Raw genomic sequence first — 19,323 nt, 5'->3', positions numbered from 1 at the left:
ATGCTAGTTTTGGCTTTATGTGGACTGCTGTGGGTTTGTGCTCTGTTCTCTCCCACTTACACCTCCAGGCATTTGTGATCAGAGAGTTAGAGCTCTGTGACGCTGCACTTACCTCAAATCTAGGCATAAAATAGCTTTTGTGCATGAAAGTTGATCCACGCTGCAGTTTCCACCACGTTGCATTGCACGAGAGCCCCCAGGAAATCTGGTCCAGAGCTCTTTAGGTCTTACATCAGTCACATTCAAAGGTGGACCCAAGAGGTTTGCCTTTACTGTCTACCTGCCCCACCGGATCCAGGCAGAAATCTTGCACCTGTCAGGCCGGATACTGGAATCTGCTCCCTTGGTGATCTTATCTTATTTCTTACCCTAGAATGGAAAATACACACTAGGAGGGAAAGAGAAGTTTGATTCTTTGGCCGACCTCATTGAACACTATAAGAAGACGCACATTGAGGAGTTGTCGGGATCTTTGGTTTACATAAAGCAGGTAAGACTTTTGCTGTTAATGATGCTAAGCCGAAACTGTCATGTCTTGGGGACACACTTAGCTCTCACTCTCAGGGTGTTTAGCCCTTTCCATGTCTTGGGAACACACTTAGCTCTCACTCTCAGGGTGTTTAGCCCTTTCCATGTCTTGGGAACACACTTAGCTCTCATTCTCTGGGTATTTAGCCCTTTCCATGTCTTGGGAACACACTTAGCTCTCACTCTCTGGGTATTTAGCCCTTTCCATGTCTTGGGAACACACTTAGCTCTCATTCTCTGGGTGTTTAGCCCTTTCCATGTCTTGGGAACACACTTAGCTCTTACTCTCAGGGTGTTTAGCCCTTTCCATGTCTTGGGAACACACTTAGCTCTCACTCTCAGGGTGTTTAGCCCTTTCCATGTCTTGGGAACACACTTAGCTCTCACTCTCTGGGTGTTTAGCCCTTTCCATGTCTTGGGAACACACTTAGCTCTCACTCTCTGGGTATTTAGCCCTTTCCATGTCTTGGGAACACACTTAGCTCTCACTCTCTGGGTATTTAGCCCTTTCCATGTCTTGGGAACACACTTAGCTCTCATTCTCTGGGTGTTTAGCCCTTTCCATGTCTTGGGAACACACTTAGCTCTCACTCTCAGGGTGTTTAGCCCTTTCCATGTCTTGGGAACACACTTAGCTCTCATTCTCTGGGTGTTTAGCCCTTTCCATGTCTTGGGAACACACTTAGCTCTCACTCTCAGGGTGTTTAGCCCTTTCCATGTCTTGGGAACACACTTAGCTCTCACTCTCAGGGTGTTTAGCCCTTTCCATGTCTTGGGAACACACTTAGCTCTCACTCTCAGGGTGTTTAGCCCTTTCCATGTCTTGGGAACACACTTAGCTCTCACTCTCTGGGTATTTAGCCCTTTCCATGTCTTGGGAACACACTTAGCTCTCACTCTCAGAGTGTTTAGCCCTTTCCATGTCTTGGGAACACACTTAGCTCTCACTCTCAGGGTGTTTAGCTCTTTCCATGTCTTGGGAACACACTTAGCTCTCACTCTCAGGGTGTTTAGCCCTTTCCATGTCTTGGGAACACACTTAGCTCTCACTCTCAGGGTGTTTAGCCCTGTCCATGTCTTGGGAACACACTTAGCTCTCACTCTCAGCGTGTTTAGCTCTTTCCATGTCTTGGGAACACACTTAGCTCTCACTCTCAGGGTGTTTAGCCATTTCCATGTCTTGGGAACACACTTAGCTCTCACTCTCAGGGTGTTTAGCCCTTTCCATGTCTTGGGAACACACTTAGCTCTCACTCTCAGGGTGTCTAGCCCTTTCCATGTCTTGGGAACACACTTAGCTCTCACTCTCTGGGTGTTTAGCCCTTTCCATGTCTTGGGAACACACTTAGCTCTCACTCTCAGGGTGTTTAGCCCTTTCCATGTCTTGGGAACACACTTAGCTCTCACTCTCAGGGTGTTTAGCCCTTTCCATGTCTTGGGAACACACTTAGCTCTCTCTCTCTGGGTGTTTAGCCCTTTCCATGTCTTGGGAACACACTTAGCTCTCACTCTCTGGGTGTTTAGCCCTTTCCATGTCTTGGGAACACACTTCGCTCTCACTCTCTGGGTGTTTAGCCCTTTCCATGTCTTGGGAACACACTTAGCTCTCATTCTCTGGGTGTTTAGCCCTTTCCATGTCTTGGGAACACACTTAGCTCTCACTCTCTGGGTGTTTAGCCCTTTCCATGTCTTGGGAACACACTTAGCTCTCATTCTCTGGGTGTTTAGCCCTTTCCATGTCTTGGGAACACACTTAGCTCTCACTCTCAGGGTGTTTAGCCCTTTCCATGTCTTGGGAACACACTTAGCTCTCACTCTCTGGGTGTTTAGCCCTTTCCATGTCTTGGGAACACACTTAGCTCTCATTCTCTGGGTATTTAGCCCTTTCCATGTCTTGGGAACACACTTAGCTCTCACTCTCTTGGTATTTAGCCCTTTCCATGTCTTGGGAACACACTTAGCTCTCATTCTCTGGGTGTTTAGCCCTTTCCATGTCTTGGGAACACACTTAGCTCTTACTCTCAGGGTGTTTAGCCCTTTCCATGTCTTGGGAACACACTTAGCTCTCACTCTCAGGGTGTTTAGCCCTTTCCATGTCTTGGGAACACACTTAGCTCTCACTCTCAGGGTGTTTAGCCCTTTCCATGTCTTGGGAACACACTTAGCTCTCACTCTCTGGGTATTTAGCCCTTTCCATGTCTTGGGAACACACTTAGCTCTCACTCTCAGAGTGTTTAGCCCTTTCCATGTCTTGGGAACACACTTAGCTCTCACTCTCAGGGTGTTTAGCTCTTTCCATGTCTTGGGAACACACTTAGCTCTCACTCTCAGGGTGTTTAGCCCTTTCCATGTCTTGGGAACACACTTAGCTCTCACTCTCAGGGTGTTTAGCCCTGTCCATGTCTTGGGAACACACTTAGCTCTCACTCTCAGCGTGTTTAGCTCTTTCCATGTCTTGGGAACACACTTAGCTCTCACTCTCAGGGTGTTTAGCCCTTTCCATGTCTTGGGAACACACTTAGCTCTCACTCTCTGGGTGTTTAGCCCTTTCCATGTCTTGGGAACACACTTAGCTCTCACTCTCAGGGTGTTTAGCCCTTTCCATGTCTTGGGAACACACTTAGCTCTCACTCTCAGGGTGTTTAGCCCTTTCCATGTCTTGGGAACACACTTAGCTCTCACTCTCTGGGTGTTTAGCCCTTTCCATGTCTTGGGAACACACTTAGCTCTCACTCTCAGGGTGTTAAGCCCTTTCCATGTCTTGGGAACACACTTAGCTCTCACTCTCAGGGTGTTTAGCCCTTTCCATGTCTGGGGAACACACTTAGCTCTCACTCTCAGGGTGTTTAGCCCTTTCCATGTCTTGGGAACACACTTAGCTCTCACTCTCAGGGTGTTTAGCCCTTTCCATGTCTTGGGAACACACTTAGCTCTCACTCTCTGGGTGTTTAGCCCTTTCCATGTCTTGGGAACACACTTAGCTCTTCACTCTCTGGGTGTTTAGCCCTTTCCATGTCTTGGGAACACACTTAGCTCTCACTCTCAGGGTGTTAAGCCCTTTCCATGTCTTGGGAACACACTTAGCTCTCACTCTCAGGGTGTTTAGCCCTTTCCATGTCTGGGGAACACACTTAGCTCTCACTCTCAGGGTGTTTAGCCCTTTCCATGTCTTGGGAACACACTTAGCTCTCACTCTCAGGGTGTTTAGCCCTTTCCATGTCTTGGGAACACACTTAGCTCTCACTCTCTGGGTGTTTAGCCCTTTCCATGTCTTGGGAACACACTTAGCTCTCACTCTCAGGGTGTTTAGCCCTTTCCATGTCTTGGGAACACACTTAGCTCTCACTCTCAGGGTGTTTAGCCCTTTCCATGTCTTGGGAACACACCGGTGACAACACTCCCAGCATGGTCAGTCCTTTCCTTGTCTTGAGAGTGCACTTAGCCCTCCACTCCCAGAGCAGTCATCCCTTTCTGTGCCTTAGGATTCCTCAGATGGACAAGATCCAGGAGACAAACAAAGGTGGTCAGACCCCACACCACCCATCTCTCAACATCTTGCTCATTTATCGGTCTCTTGTTGCATAGTGGCGTCTGAGAAGTAGTTGCATGAGAGATACAAGGGCTGATAGAATCATTATTTTTCTGCAGCAATTTTATGTTTTCCCTATCTGGTCGGGTTGGGGCTGATGCCAAGCACCTGTCTTTAATGCCTCCTCCAAATAATAATTGGCTTTACGTTTGCATTCTCCACTGATCAGCTGCTTCTAGGCCGAACCAGGCTCGAAAGAGGCTGAGTGTGACTTGCATAGCTGGGCAAGTGGTAGCAAGAAGAGAAGGGAGAGGGTTGGCTTGTTGACTCAGTCTTTGACTACCAGATTGAAAAAAAACTATGGAGCAGAGTTTGAGTTTGCCAGTAGATTGGGTTTCCTCTAGTACTAATATGCTTTTCAACCCAAAGGTCCCTTCTCTAGCTTCTCTGAAGATTCCCCTCTCCTACCCATGAAAGTTGACACAAAAATTAATGTGCAGTTAAAATAAAAAGCAAAATATAAATTTCTAGCAGTTCTGTTAAGTCATGAGCAGTTCAGGTTGAGCGGTGAAATCTCTCAGAAGAAAAGCAAATGTTTTCAGCATACTGATCCGAGAAAACACCAGTCACTGCAGGGAATGGAAAAATATACTGCAAACCCACAAATTGAGGGTGGCAGCAGAACCTGGTTGAAGTCATGAATGCCCAAGTCAAGGGCGGTGGCATCGTGAGGATCAGCGTTCATGACAGCCTGTGCATTATGTTTTTTTTACAAAGTTTTTAACTGTTAAAATGCCAGGGTAAATTTGAATAGTAAAGGCATTCTGGTGTGCTGAATTGGTCACAACAGACCTCATTTTAATCTATTTCTTTCTATGCTATCAGATCTATGTGTATCCAGTAAGGTTCATGGTATACTAGTGGTAGGATAACTTTGAAAGTTAAGGAATTTGTTAGAGCGATCTCTGTGCACTCTGGCTACAGTTTTGAATTCTAAATAAATAGCTCAGAGGCTTAATGCTTCTGCTGCACAGAATATCATTCAAGCGCAGGTGACACATTTCTATTATATACAAAAGTTTGGTGATTCCATGATATTGTTGCGGGTATCATTCTGTTACCTGCAGGTCATAAGCTCCAGTCCTGGTAAAATAGCTAGTTTAATTTTACAACCATGTCAATAGAGCTTCAAGTAACCTGCAAGGCATACATTTTAAACTTTATAGGTCTTAAATAACTGGTTTGTTATTCTGTGGTGGGTTAAAATGAGCCCACAGCCAAAAATGGAGGCATGCTTGTGGCTTAATACCGTTTAATTGGTCCACCTTCGTGTGGCGATGTTGCTGTTATGATGGACTTCCTCAAATAGGGCAGGACTTCCTTGTGTATGGTAATTCTGCTGCACAGACCCATAATTTGGGCTGTTACTAAATTGTGTTCATTCTGTGCCACTTGTGAATGTGTTTTCCTTTACACACACCTTCTTGAATAATGGTAGTGTACTTTTAATAGTCCACATCCTAGTCAGTGCATGGGTGTCCCCTACTGTACTCTACTGTAGATGTTTTCAGTATTCAACACTGCCAGCTTCCAGAAGCGCTCACTGTCTCTAATGCTGAGTACACTTTGTTTGGTTTGTGTCTTCTATCATGCTCTTTGGGTCTTTCCAGCCGTACTTTGCAACCAGGATCCATGCTGCTGACATTGAGAACCGGATGAAGGTACTAGACAAGAAATCTGATGTGGCAGACACAGCCAAAGCTGGGTTCTGGGAAGAGTTTGATGTAAGTTGGAGTGTCTGTTTGCTCTCTCTTTCTGTCTCTAAATGTCTCTCTCAGGCTCTGTTTGTCTCTGTCTCTCTCTTGCTTCATTCTCTGTTTATCCTCCATTTTCCTCTCCCTCTGACCCTTGTCACTCTATCTACCCTTCTACATTCTTCCCTATTCTCTCTCATTCCACCAAACTTTGGTTTGCTTTCCCACCCAATGGTGACACAGGTGAACTTTGGTTCAATGCACCAATGCTGAATGTGAAAGACAGATTATTGTAGCCTTGCAGAACCCCACCCGATACACTGTTGAAGTATAATCATTGCTTTAGGATTGCTTAAAATCCCTAAACCGGGATCTGGGACACTGGTACCATAAACAAAGCTATTTCACTCTTTACAATATCACACAGGCACAAATGGCACTAAGAAGAATAGTCTTTTAACTAAAAGCATTTATTCCAACTGGGTGAGCCTGTTCCTCATCACATCTAAAATCACTGCACAGAATATCATAATAACAGCAAATAAGCATGTTGCGAATAACGCACATAAAATGAACATTTCTAACATAGATAAAATGCAATTTCAAAACTAACACTGTAAACCATACTCCTACTCTCTACCTTAGGAGAGCATGGAAAATAGAACTTGTAATCTAGACTTTATTGGGGAGAAGCAACACATTTCATACCCTGTTGACCGCAAACACTGTGGTTATCAAAGAGGTGTAAAGCCTGTGTTGCTTGCAAAAGGAAAGCACATACCGCAGCAGCCTTCTTTGTCTTGGCCTCAGCTCGTTATCTTCATCAGCTGCGATATAGCATCTTCTTTGTGTGCTGGCAGCAGTCAAGACCGTCTCCAGCAGTATTTGGTGTGATAATCTGGGCAAAGAACCTCTGCTGGTAAGTGTTCAAGTGGCAGTCCTTTTACACTATCTCTTAAAAAGGATTTGAATTTCTGACATAAGTTCAGGAGTTTCTGATATAGGCTATTTGCTTCAAGGGGTACATTGCAGACCTATAACCTGAAGAACATATAAGGTATATGGACGATAATTCAGACTAAACTGTCTTGACTATATGCCTGTGCTTGCTCTGATTTGACTTTGACATTGTGATAACTAGACACTTGTCCCTGACTGATGTCGCAACAGGTGATACCTCTGTCATTGTATGAATGCCTTGACACTTTCACGGTCCTTGTAATGATAAGGCCAGGCAACATCTGCGTTAAGGGCAGACATGATAATGATTCTGCATGAATTGAGAAAGAAATGGTGACTCCTATTTCCTAAAATTGAGAAAATGTCCCCTTCCATTACCCAAGATGGAGCCAGCACCTACTTAAAATGGAGTCCGGCCTTAGAGACTTTATATCACTGCTCTTGCTCTCTTACTAAATCTCTCCATCAAACTCTCTCTCTCACTCTGTCTCTCATCTGTCATTCCTACCTTTTCCCTCTCTTTGTCCATCTTCTCCCTTGTCCGAATCTAGTACTCCTTGATCTCGTCTCTGTCTCTTTTTGTTTGGCCCTCTCATGTCAGTCTGAACTTTCCACTCTTCGCCCTATAATTTTTAACCTAAACGAAATCTGTTAAGAAGGTATCCTTCCTATAAGTTGCACATACATCAGCATTTCTAATAGATGTGATTTGAGGTTCAGCACCTGCGTCATCCACACCATGACTGTCTAAAGCTTTGGTTTATGTTTACTCTTCTTTGGTTGCCCATGGTGTGTGTGTCTTTTGACCTTTCGTTCTTTGATGGTATTTTTGCTATTTCTTCCTCTTTCCATTTTTTTGCTTCCTGTCCTTCACTATATCCACTTCTTGTCCTCTGGTCTGCACTCTTATCATCCTGCTTCCTTCTTCTCTTCCCAATCACATCTTGCTCCTTAGTTAATTCACATTCTGTCTTATCTTGGTGGCTTCCAGGCCTTACAGAAGCAGGAGGCCAAGCAGCTGCGAGACCGCTCTGAAGGACAGCGGCCGGAGAACAAGAGCAAGAACCGGTACAAGAACATCCTACCGTGTGAGTATGGACAGCACCTATGAGAAATGGAGGAGCTCTGAACCTATGCCCGTAGGAGATCTGAGTCTGTGTAAGACCTCTGAATGTACCTGTGCCTATCAGAGAGCTGATCTTTAGTTATGGATCAGCGAAAAGCATTTTTTAATGCCTTATAACTTTGGTCCCCTTTGTTTTGAGTCTCCAAGGAGTTCTACAAAGTACACTTAAGTTCTACAAAGTACACTTAAGTTCTACAAAGTACACTTTAACCCCAACGCCGGTTGTTTTTTTTAACATTTCCAACAGATTGATCAGTGAGGGATGAAGTTAAAGGGATGCAGGTATGACAAAAGTAGATGTTTTGCCTCATAACAATAAGAACAAGTTTTGCTCAAGAGTGCAACAAAACCTGCACAGAGTGGCAGAGACGAAGGGCTCGGTCCACCTGGGATCCTTCTGTGGTTTGATGTAAACCTGGGCAGTCATTTTTGGGCTACTTACAGAGTACTTAAGTAAAATAGAGAGTTGGCGTCTTAACTTGAAACATAAACTTTGCCTTGATTGATCAAGCACTTATTGTGATTTTCAAATTGGCAATGTCGGTGTGAAAACTGAATCACCTGACTAGCTGAGAATACGTGTGATTTTTCACTGTGGCCTCCATTACTTGGTTCTCGAACGGATAAGCTACATTTCAGAAACTATTTCGATAAAAATATGTTATTGTGATTTAGATGGGCACAGGGACAGCCCAAAGGGCTTTGAGAAAACACCGAGAACGTTACAACCTGCCCTCAACAGGAAAACTGTTAGAGGCTTGAGAAACCATCAACTCTGAAATGCTGTTTCTCAACCAAAATGTATTTTTTTTAACCTCTGTCAGCCCGCAAACTTCTCCTGCAATCCAACTCATGGGGTGAACCAACGGCTAGGACTGGGAGCGGAGTAGCCCAGATACGGACTTTGGTGCTTCCCGACTGGATCCTTCACCTTCAGAAAATTGATTAAGCTTGGTAGCAAGTGATAAAGAACTAATAGGCAGTTTACATCAAACATGCCATAAGTAGGTTCAGCGGCAAAGCATCCAAATCATAAGTACAAAGAACTCAGTGCAGTGCTAAGTGGAATCCGGCATAGATTAGCCTTCTAAAGCTGGGGGTAAGGGGTCACCTGTACATAGAAATCTGCATGTCCTTTTATAGGACTTTAGAGAAAGTCATTCATGTGTTCTACATGAGTGCATGGTTTTCAGGATGTGCCCCAATAGGGAACCAGCAAGAAGAAACATTTTACTACAGGATGCAATTGACGTTTCTCTCATGGTAGTACTACATTGGGTCTGCACACGTTCTCATCGTTTGTTCAGGCAGTTCAATTGATACATTGCATAGCAGTAGCCTGGGACAGTTGGAATGTCCTTGGTTAGGTCCAGAGTGTGAAAAGTCTCTGGGAACACTCTTTGTTATTAGGGTGAGTCAACAAGCCTAGGTTAGAGTAAGCCCAATTTATGATGCGTTTAATATGCAGAGAAAACGTCTCTCATATCTCTAAAATAAAAAATGCAAATCTAAAAGATGAAAAAGCAAATTATGCAGATTTGCCAAACTATATTCTAAGAAAACATGCAGCATTCCGATATAAAATATGTATTTAATAATGTTATGGTTAAGAAACCTTATAACAAGTTACAAACCTCTGAAACTGGCAGGATATTGTCACTACCAAACCTTAACACACCCAGAGCAAACTCCAACAAAAAATCTAGATGGATTTGGAGCGTTTGTGCTAATACAGTGCTTGGGAAATATTGGCAGAGGGACAGGGCCTTTGATTGTGCCCTGTGTCCAGTGTCCCGCTCCATTGTGCCCTGGGGACAGCCTTTCGATGTAGCCAGCAATATCAAAAGCCTACTGCTGCCCTTCCACACTTCCAGGGCTGATAAGGTATGGGCCTTCACCAAACCTTTTTGTTCTCTTATTTAACATTGATTCCATGCATTAATTTTTAATGAAGTAAACCTTTTGTGACCCCCCCCCCATAACTTCATCCACCAATCTGCCTGCAACCTCCAAGTTTACACTTAGGTTGGCCTGCATTGTTCTCTGAAAGTGTCATGCCAAAGGTACTGGTGAGCACTATTATCCACTGGTCCTGGGGAAAAAGTGGAGACAGAACTGCACAGAGTTCAGGGTTTGGAGAATGGCCCTCAAGCAGACAGAAAGTGGCCCACAAACTGACTTGTCAGACCAGCCCTTCATGCACTGCCATGTTGCCTTAAGGCTAGTCTGACCCTGCCATGAACCCTCACACAAGTAATCAGATTTGAGGACTTTGCATTAGAGCCAGTGGCGGACGGTAATTTTGGCAAGGGGGAAGCGGGAGGGCCACACATACATATACACTCACTCACACCCATGCTGTCACAAACACACGCATTGACAACACTCGCAACAAATTCATACATGTATGTATACACACACTCACCAAACATTCAATGTACCTACCCTGCAGCTCCTGGAGAGAACATCCTCTGAGGTCCCAGGAGGATTGGGACTGCTGCCTTCTCTCATTGGCTCACTTTAGGTCAGCCAATGAGACGAGGCAGCAGTCCCTCACTCGTCACAAAGTGGGGTGGGGTCAGTGAGACATGCTGACCTCACCCCACTATGTGACGAGGTATCACTGATTGACAATCAGCCCTGGGCATTTTATGGGTTAAGACTGGCAAGGCAATCAGTGACTCCCCCTCGTCACGAGGGATGGGCCTCAAAGCACTTTTGCCAAGCTGAGGAGGTCACGCCAACAGAGCTGTGAAATCCTCAACATGGCGAAGTTCAGCACAGGCAGCAGGAGCCTGCGCAGTGAGTGCATGTCTTCCTCATGGCTGACTGAACAAGAAGAGTGTCTGTCAGACTGACCTTTGCTTAGTCTGACAGACACTGTTATTATCTACAAAATGGTGAGCAGGTGTGGCACATCTGCCTGTATAGATGGGCCGCAGCTGATTGGAGCATTAAGGAGGTCTCATACATATGTATTGGAGCTTGAGGAGAGTTCAGATGTGTGTTGTAGGAGCAATGTGGAGACCTCTGACATACCCCTACATCAGTACCACGGAGGATGCTGATATGAACATTGAGGATGTCTATCAATATTCATAAAAATGCATAGGACACTCTCGATCCAGCTTTAGAGCTGAACCAATGAGACTTCCTATTCATGTCTCATCTGCTTTGAGGAGAGCTCCTGAACATATTGGAAGGGACTCCAGGAAAGGTCCCTGTTAACAGTGTGTGTCCTGTGTTCTTTCCGATGGCTCTGTCCAACCTATGTCCTACTTCCAGTTGCCTCAGCTCTTTTTTTTAAAAATTCTTTCTATTGAACAGAAGAGTCACAGTTACATCGTTCGTATACATTGCAAATATTGAACACATACAGTCATATAAAGTACAGATCGTGTGTTAAGATTATTATAACATCTCACACATGCTGCTTCGTGCTTTTGTGGCAGCCTATAGTTTAACGTCCTTTACATTAAGGCAGATCCGGATCACGAGGCACTGTCGGTAATGCACATATTCCCCCCCTGTAAGTTTTCCATCCTCCCCACAATTTGATCCACTTTTTAGGATAACCTCTACGTGCATACACAGTCTTTTCCGCCACCATGGCCCTGTCCATATCTTTACACCATTCCATGTGTGTAGGTGTGGCGGCCCCACCCCAAAGGTGGGCAATGTTTCTTTTAGCTAGCATCATTCCCAGTGTTGCACACGTCTGTGCTGTGGAGTTAAGATCTGTCGCCTCCCAAATATTTAAGATGCAGTGTTTTGGCTCTGGAGGGACCGGTTTCCCGCTAACTCTTGTGATGGTGCTCATGACTGACTTCCAGTATGACATTATTGCGGGGCAGTCCCAGAGTGTATGGAAGAAGGTACCGATCGCCCCAGTTGCCTCAGCTCTTTGATGACACTTTCCTCCTCACTGTGTACCCTTCTTTTATTATTCTTCTTTCCCAGTTGATGAAACCAGAGTTACCCTTGAATCCGGAGACCCCAATGTTCCAGGATCCGATTACATCAATGCCAACTATGTCAAGGTAAGGGAAGATCATATTCGACTTTGAGACATTGCGACTTCTGGATTAGAAAGAACTGATCCCACCAGGTACACCATCTGGTCCAACAGGCATTTGTTGGTGTCCTGTGTCAGCACATTCAGCTTTCCTCCGCCTGTCTCAGTCTCAGGACGAGATGTGGCCAACAGATTGTATTCTAAATGCATTTTTCCCACCTGACCAATTGTGTGTGATCCTGGGCTTTGTCATCTAGTACCTCGTTTTGTTATCCGTCTCAAATATTTGAGGCACTTAGAAACCGGTGAAACAATAGTGGACATTAATCCACATCTTTCTGTCTTTGTGTGTCTGCAGAACCGGTTGGTGAGTCCAAACGAGAATGCCAAGACCTTCATCGCTTGCCAAGGGTGCCTCCTGGCCACAGTCAATGACTTCTGGCAGATGATATGGCAAGAGAACTCCCGGCTCATCGTAATGACTACGCGAGAAGTGGAGAAAGGAAGGGTGAGCCCCAGTCTTAAGTATCCCTTTCACTCCACTGCACTATACAGACTTTGAGATAATTTCATATATATATATATATATAGATATAGATATAGATATATATGTAGATATAGATATATCTATCAGAAAGGGTATAGATATATGTAATATTAGGATACTAGGGAGTCAGCACCTGGAACCATTGTAATTTTGTGGAATCATTCATTCATTCACTAATACGTCTGTCCATTCTACTAGCCCACTGGTCACCAATCAATCATACCATTTATTCTTCCATTCATCTATGGGATCATGTACGAGCTTCTCAGTCCCTCCATTAATTTATTTATGTCTCGCTCTATTCCTTCACACAGGCTTATATCCACACCCCTTATTCACCTCCCACTTACCACGTGTCAACCCTCTACCCATCTTATCAAGCACCAGATCTATCCACCCACAGTGCATCCTGTCTTCTAGTTATCTATCTGCTCCATCAATATTTTTACCCACCCATCTATTCATCCCTCATGTTTTCACTTGTTCCATCCTTCCATCGGTCCCTCTATCCATCCATTTATCCATTCACTCATCCATCCACACCATCATTATTTCACCCGCAGAGTCAATAAATTGGCTTTCATTCACCCAGCTACAAATTCCCTCCCTCTATTTGCCTATCCCTCCACCCCCGCTGACCTGACCCCCATCTGCACGTTCAGCCACTGAACCCTCTAGCATTTCTTCTTCCAGCTATCCTTGCATACCTTTGTCCCTCTGTTCCTTTACCTGCATATCCCTGCAGTCTCCAGCCAGCACCCCGTCCACATATATAGCAGTCAGTCTCCTATTGAACCATCCATTCATTTGGTTCATTGACTGATCTTCCACCCATCATTTATTGACCCGCTGGCCCTTCGTTCTTACTGTACACTTTGGCTGAGTGAATCAATTAATAATTACATTTGTAAGTCTTACACCTCCTGTGAAAAGATCTTTATTCCTGCCTCCTGCCCTGTCCAAAGCCCCTGTACTCTCTTCCTGTCTATTGCGCACTCTCTCTCTCTCACTTCCCCTTTCTGGATCTTTCTCTCTCTCACCGCCCTCACTTCCTCCTTGTGGGTGTCTCTGTCTCTTCCCTCTCTCGCTTCTGACTCTTTTCGCATGCTGTGTCCCAAATACAGTTTCATTTATTTTAAACTTCTTAAAATTCGACTTCCGTGCAAAGATACAGATACCAAAATAAAATCACATTTCAGTCTTGAGCTGCCCTCACAACATACGCCCCACAGTAAGTGATCAGATTGTACGCTCTCATCCGAGGTTATGGCAGAGCGGCAGGAAGTGCAGCGAGTGCTCTATCTGCCAGGAATGAGAGAACGGCAGAAAGTACAATGAGTGTCTATCTGCACGGGATGAGAGAGCAGCAGGAAATGCAGAGAGTGTCCTACCTGCAAGGGATGAGAGAGCAGCAGGAATTGCAGAGAGTGCCCTATCTGCACGGGATGAGAGAGCAGCAGGAAATGCAGAGAGTGTCCTACCTGCAAGGGATGAGAGAGCAGCAGGAATTGCAGAGAGTGTCCTATCTGCAAGGGATGAGCGAGCAGCAGGGATTGCAGAGAGTGTCCTATCTGCAAGGGATGAGCGAGCAGCAGGGATTGCAGAGAGTGTCCTATCTGCAAGGGATGAGAGCAGCAGGGATTGCAGAGAGTGTCCTATCTGCAAGGGATGAGAGAGCAGCAGGGATTGCAGAGAGTGTCCTATCTGCAAGGGATGAGAGCAGCAGGGATTGCAGAGAGTGTCCTATCTGCAAGGGATGAGCAAGCAGCAGGGATTGCAGAGAGTGTCCTATCTGCAAGGGATGAGCGAGCAGCAGGGATTGCAGAGAGTGTCCTATCTGCAAGGGATGAGAGCAGCAGGGATTGCAGAGAGTGTCCTATCTGCAAGGGATGAGAGAGCAGCAGGGATTGCAGAGAGTGTCCTATCTGCAAGGGATGAGAGCAGCAGGGATTGCAGAGAGTGTCCTATCTGCAAGGGATGAGAGAGCAGCATGAATTGCAGAGAGTGTCCTATCTGCAAGGGATGAGAGAGCAGCAGGGATTGCAGAGAGTGCCCTATCTGCAATGAATGAGAGAGCAGCAGGGATTGCAGAGAGTGCCCTATCTGCAAGGGATGAGAGAGCAGCAGGGATTGCAGAGAGTGCCCTATCTCCAAGGGGTGAGAGCAGCAGGAAGTGCAGAGAGTGTCCTATCTGCAAGGGATGAGCGAGCAGCAGGGATTGCAGAGAGTGTCCTATCTGCAAGGGATGAGAGCAGCAGGGATTGCAGAGAGTGTCCTATCTGCAAGGGATGAGCGAGCAGCAGGGATTGCAGAGAGTGTCCTATCTGCAAGGGATGAGCGAGCAGCAGGGATTGCAGAGAGTGTCCTATCTGCAAGGGATGAGAGAGCAGCAGGGATTGCAGAGAGTGTCCTATCTGCACGGGATGAGAGAGCAGCAGGAAATGCAGAGAGTGTCCTACCTGCAAGGGATGAGAGAGCAGCAGGAATTGCAGAGAGTGCCCTATCTGCACGGGATGAGAGAGCAGCAGGAAATGCAGAGAGTGTCCTACCTGCAAGGGATGAGAGAGCAGCAGGAATTGCAGAGAGTGTCCTATCTGCAAGGGATGAGCGAGCAGCAGGGATTGCAGAGAGTGTCCTATCTGCAAGGGATGAGCGAGCAGCAGGGATTGCAGAGAGTGTCCTATCTGCAAGGGATGAGAGCAGCAGGGATTGCAGAGAGTGTCCTATCTGCAAGGGATGAGAGAGCAGCAGGGATTGCAGAGAGTGTCCTATCTGCAAGGGATGAGAGCAGCAGGGATTGCAGAGAGTGTCCTATCTGCAAGGGATGAGCGAGCAGCAGGGATTGCAGAGAGTGTCCTATCTGCAAGGGATGAGCGAGCAGCAGGGATTGCAGAGAGTGTCCTATCTGCAAGGGATGAGAGCAGCAGGGATTGCAGAGAGTGTCCTATCTGCAAGGGATGAGAGAGCAGCAGGGATTGCAGAGAGTGTCCTATCTGCAAGGGATGAGAGCAGCAGGGATTGCAGAGAGTGTCCTATCTGCAAGGGATGAGAGAGCAGCATGAATTGCAGAGAGTGTCCTATCTGCAAGGGATGAGAGAGCAGCAGGGATTGCAGAGAGTGCCCTATCTGCAATGAATGAGAGAGCAGCAGGGATTGCAGAGAGTGCCCTATCTGCAAGGGATGAGAGAGCAGCAGGGATTGCAGAGAGTGCCCTATCTCCAAGGGGTGAGAGCAGCAGGAAGTGCAGAGAGTGTCCTATCTGCAAGGGATGAGCGAGCAGCAGGGATTGCAGAGAGTGTCCTATCTGCAAGGGATGAGAGCAGCAGGGATTGCAGAGAGTGTCCTATCTGCAAGGGATGAGCGAGCAGCAGGGATTGCAGAGAGTGTCCTATCTGCAAGGGATGAGAGCAGCAGGGATTGCAGAGAGTGTCCTATCTGCAAGGGAAGAGAGAGCAGCAGGGATTGCAGAGAGTGTCCTATCTGCAAGGGATGAGAGCAGCAGGGATTGCAGAGAGTGTCCTATCTGCAAGGGATGAGAGAGCAGCATGAATTGCAGAGAGTGTCCTATCTGCAAGGGATGAGAGAGCAGCAGGGATTGCAGAGAGTGCCCTATCTGCAATGAATGAGAGAGCAGCAGGGATTGCAGAGAGTGCCCTATCTGCAAGGGATGAGAGAGCAGCAGGGATTGCAGAGAGTGTCCTATCTGCAAGGGATGAGAGAGCAGCAGGGATTGCAGAGAGTGCCCTATCTGCAATGAATGAGAGAGCAGCAGGGATTGCAGAGAGTGCCCTATCTGCAAGGGATGAGAGAGCAGCATGAATTGCAGAGAGTGTCCTATCTGCAGGGGATGAGAGAGCAGCAGGAATTGCAGAGAGTGTCCTATCTGCAGGGGATGAGAGCTGCAGGGATTGCAGAGAGTGTCCTATCTGCAGGGGATGAGAGCTGCAGGAATTGCAGAGAGTGCCCTATCTGCAAGGGATGAGAGAGCAGCAGGGATTGCAGAGAGTGTCCTATCTGCAAGGGATGAGAGAGCAGCAGGGATTGCAGAGAGTGCCCTATCTGCAATGAATGAGAGAGCAGCAGGGATTGCAGAGAGTGCCCTATCTGCAAGGAATGAGAGAGCTGCAGGGATTGCAGAGAGTGTCCTATCTGCAAGGGATGAGAGAGCAGCAGGAAGTGCAGAGAGTGCCCTATCTGCAAGGGATGAGAGCAGCAGGGATTGCAGAGAGTGCCCTATCTGCAATGAATGAGAGAGCAGCAGGGATTGCAGAGAGTGCCCTGTCTGCAAGGAATGAGAGAGCTGCAGGGATTGCAGAGAGTGTCCTATCTGCAAGGAATGAGAGATCAGCAGGGATTGCAGAGAGTGCCCTATCTGCAAGGAATGAGAGAGCTGCAGGGATTGCAGAGAGTGTCCTATCTGCAAGGGATGAGAGAGCAGCAGGAAGTGCAGAGAGTGCCCTATCTGCAAGGGATGAGAGCAGCAGGGATTGCAGAGAGTGCCCTATCTGCAAGGGGTGAGAGCAGCAGGAACTGCAGAGAGTGTCCTATCTGCAAGGGATGAGAGAGCAGCAGGGATTGCAGAGAGTGCCCTATCTGCATGGGATGAGAGAGCAGCATGAATTGCAGAGAGTGTCCTATCTGCAGGAGATGAGAGAGCAGCAGGGATTGCAGAGAGTGTCCTACCTGCACGGGATGAGAGAGCAGCAGGGATTGCAGAGAGTGTCCTATCTGCAAGGAATGAGAGAGCAGCAGGGATTGCAGAGAGTGTCCTATCTGCAAGGAATGAGAGAGCTGCAGGGATTGCAGAGAGTGTCCTATCTGCAAGAGATGAGAGAGCAGCAGGGATTGCAGAGAGTGTCCTATCTGCAAGAGATGAGAGAGCAGCAGGGATTGCAGAGAGTGCCCTATCTGCAAGGGATGAGAGAGCAGCAGGGATTGCAGAGAGTGTCCTATCTGCAGGGGATGAGAGAGCTGCAGGGATTGCAGAGAGTGTCCTATCTGCAAGGAATGAGAGATCAGCAGGAATTGCAGAGAGTGCCCTATCTGCAAGGGATGAGAGATCAGCAGGGATTGCAGAGAGTGTCCTATCTGCATGGGATGAGAGAGCAGCAGGGATTGCAGAGAGTGCCCTATCTGCAAGGGATGAGAGAGCAGCAGGGATTGCAGAGAGTGCCCTATCTGCAAGGGATGAGAGATCAGCAGGATTTGCAGAGAGTGCCCTATCTGCAAGGGATGAGAGAGCAGCAGGGATTGCAGAGAGTGTCCTACCTGCAAGGGATGAGAGAGCTGCAGGGATTGCAGAGAGTGCCCTACCTGCAAGAGATGAGAGAGCTGCAGTGATTGCAGAGAGTGTCCTATCTGCAAGGGATGAGAGATCAGCAGGATTTGCAGAGAGTGCCCTATCTGCATGGGATGAGAGAGCAGCAGGGATTGCAGAGAGTGTCCTTTCTGAAAAGGGATGAGAGAGCAGCAGGGATTGCAGAGAGTGTCCTATCTGCAAGGGATGAGAGAGCAGCAGGAATTGCAGAGAGTGTCCTATCTGCAAGGGATGAGAGAGCAGCAGGGATTGCAGAGAGTGCCCTATCTGCAAGGGATGAGAGATCAGCAGGATTTGCAGAGAGTGTCCTATCTGCAAGGGATGAGAGAGCAGCAGGGATTGCAGAGAGTGTCCTACCTGCAAGGGATGAGAGAGCAGCAGGGATTGCAGAGAGTGTCCTATCTTCTAGAGATGAGAGATCCGCAGGGATTGCAGAGAGTGTCCTATCTGCAAGGGATGAGAGAACAGCAGGATTTGCAGAGAGTGTCCTATCTGCAAGGAATGAGAGAGCAGCAGGAATTGCAGAGAGTGTTTATCTGCAAGGGATGAGAGAGCAGCAGGGATTGCAGAGAGTGTCCTATCTGCAAGAGATGAGAGAGCAGCAGGGATTGCAGAGAGTGCCCTATCTGCAAGGGATGAGAGAGCAGCAGGGATTGCAGAGAGTGTCCTATCTGCAGGGGATGAGAGAGCTGCAGGGATTGCAGAGAGTGTCCTATCTGCAAGGAATGAGAGATCAGCAGGGATTGCAGAGAGTGTCCTATCTGCATGGGATGAGAGAGCAGCAGGGATTGCAGAGAGTGCCCTATCTGCAAGGGATGAGAGAGCAGCAGGGATTGCAGAGAGTGCCCTATCTGCAAGGGATGAGAGATCAGCAGGATTTGCAGAGAGTGCCCTATCTGCAAGGGATGAGAGAGCAGCAGGGATTGCAGAGAGTGTCCTACCTGCAAGGGATGAGAGAGCTGCAGGGATTGCAGAGAGTGCCCTATCTGCAAGGGATGAGAGAGCAGCAGGGATTACAGAGAGTGTCCTATCTGCAAGGGATGAGATCAGCAGGGATTGCAGAGAGTGCCCTACCTGCAAGAGATGAGAGAGCAGCAGTGATTGCAGAGAGTGTCCTATCTGCAAGGGATGAGAGATCAGCAGGATTTGCAGAGAGTGCCCTATCTGCATGGGATGAGAGAGCAGCAGGGATTGCAGAGAGTGTCCTTTCTGAAAAGGGATGAGAGAGCAGCAGGGATTGCAGAGAGTGTCCTATCTGCAAGGGATGAGAGAGCAGCAGGAATTGCAGAGAGTGTCCTATCTGCAAGGGATGAGAGAGCAACAGGGATTGCAGAGAGTGTCCTATCTGCAAGGGATGAGAGAGCAGCAGGGATTGCAGAGAGTGCCCTATCTGCAAGGGATGAGAGAGCAGCAGGGATTGCAGAGAGTGTCCTATCTGCAAGGGATGAGAGAGCAGCAGGGATTGCAGAGAGTGTCCTATCTGCAAGGGATGAGAGATCAGCAGGATTTGCAGAGAGTGTCCTATCTGCAAGGGATGAGAGAGCAGC

At 47.2% G+C, this 19,323-nt stretch overlaps 1 protein-coding gene across 10 annotated transcripts in view; it reads left to right on the top strand.

Annotated features, from left to right (window-relative positions):
• The window catches only part of LOC144768102 (tyrosine-protein phosphatase non-receptor type 6-like), a 291,008-nt gene that overhangs the window by 183,327 nt on the left and 88,358 nt on the right, over window positions 1–19,323 (top strand). For all 10 annotated transcript variants that reach the window (XM_078651500.1, XM_078651498.1, XM_078651494.1 and 7 more), the window contains 5 exons: window positions 374–490; window positions 5,728–5,841; window positions 7,763–7,859; window positions 11,858–11,937; window positions 12,271–12,420. In XM_078651500.1, coding sequence (XP_078507626.1) covers window positions 374–490; window positions 5,728–5,841; window positions 7,763–7,859; window positions 11,858–11,937; window positions 12,271–12,420 — 558 coding nt within the window. The remainder of the gene's footprint in view (window positions 1–373; window positions 491–5,727; window positions 5,842–7,762; window positions 7,860–11,857; window positions 11,938–12,270; window positions 12,421–19,323) is intronic.

This window comes from Lissotriton helveticus, chromosome 7 (assembly GCF_964261635.1).
Source record: "Lissotriton helveticus chromosome 7, aLisHel1.1, whole genome shotgun sequence".
Classification (NCBI taxonomy): Eukaryota; Metazoa; Chordata; class Amphibia; order Caudata; family Salamandridae; genus Lissotriton; species Lissotriton helveticus.
This window is presented reverse-complemented; position numbering and strand designations above follow the sequence as displayed.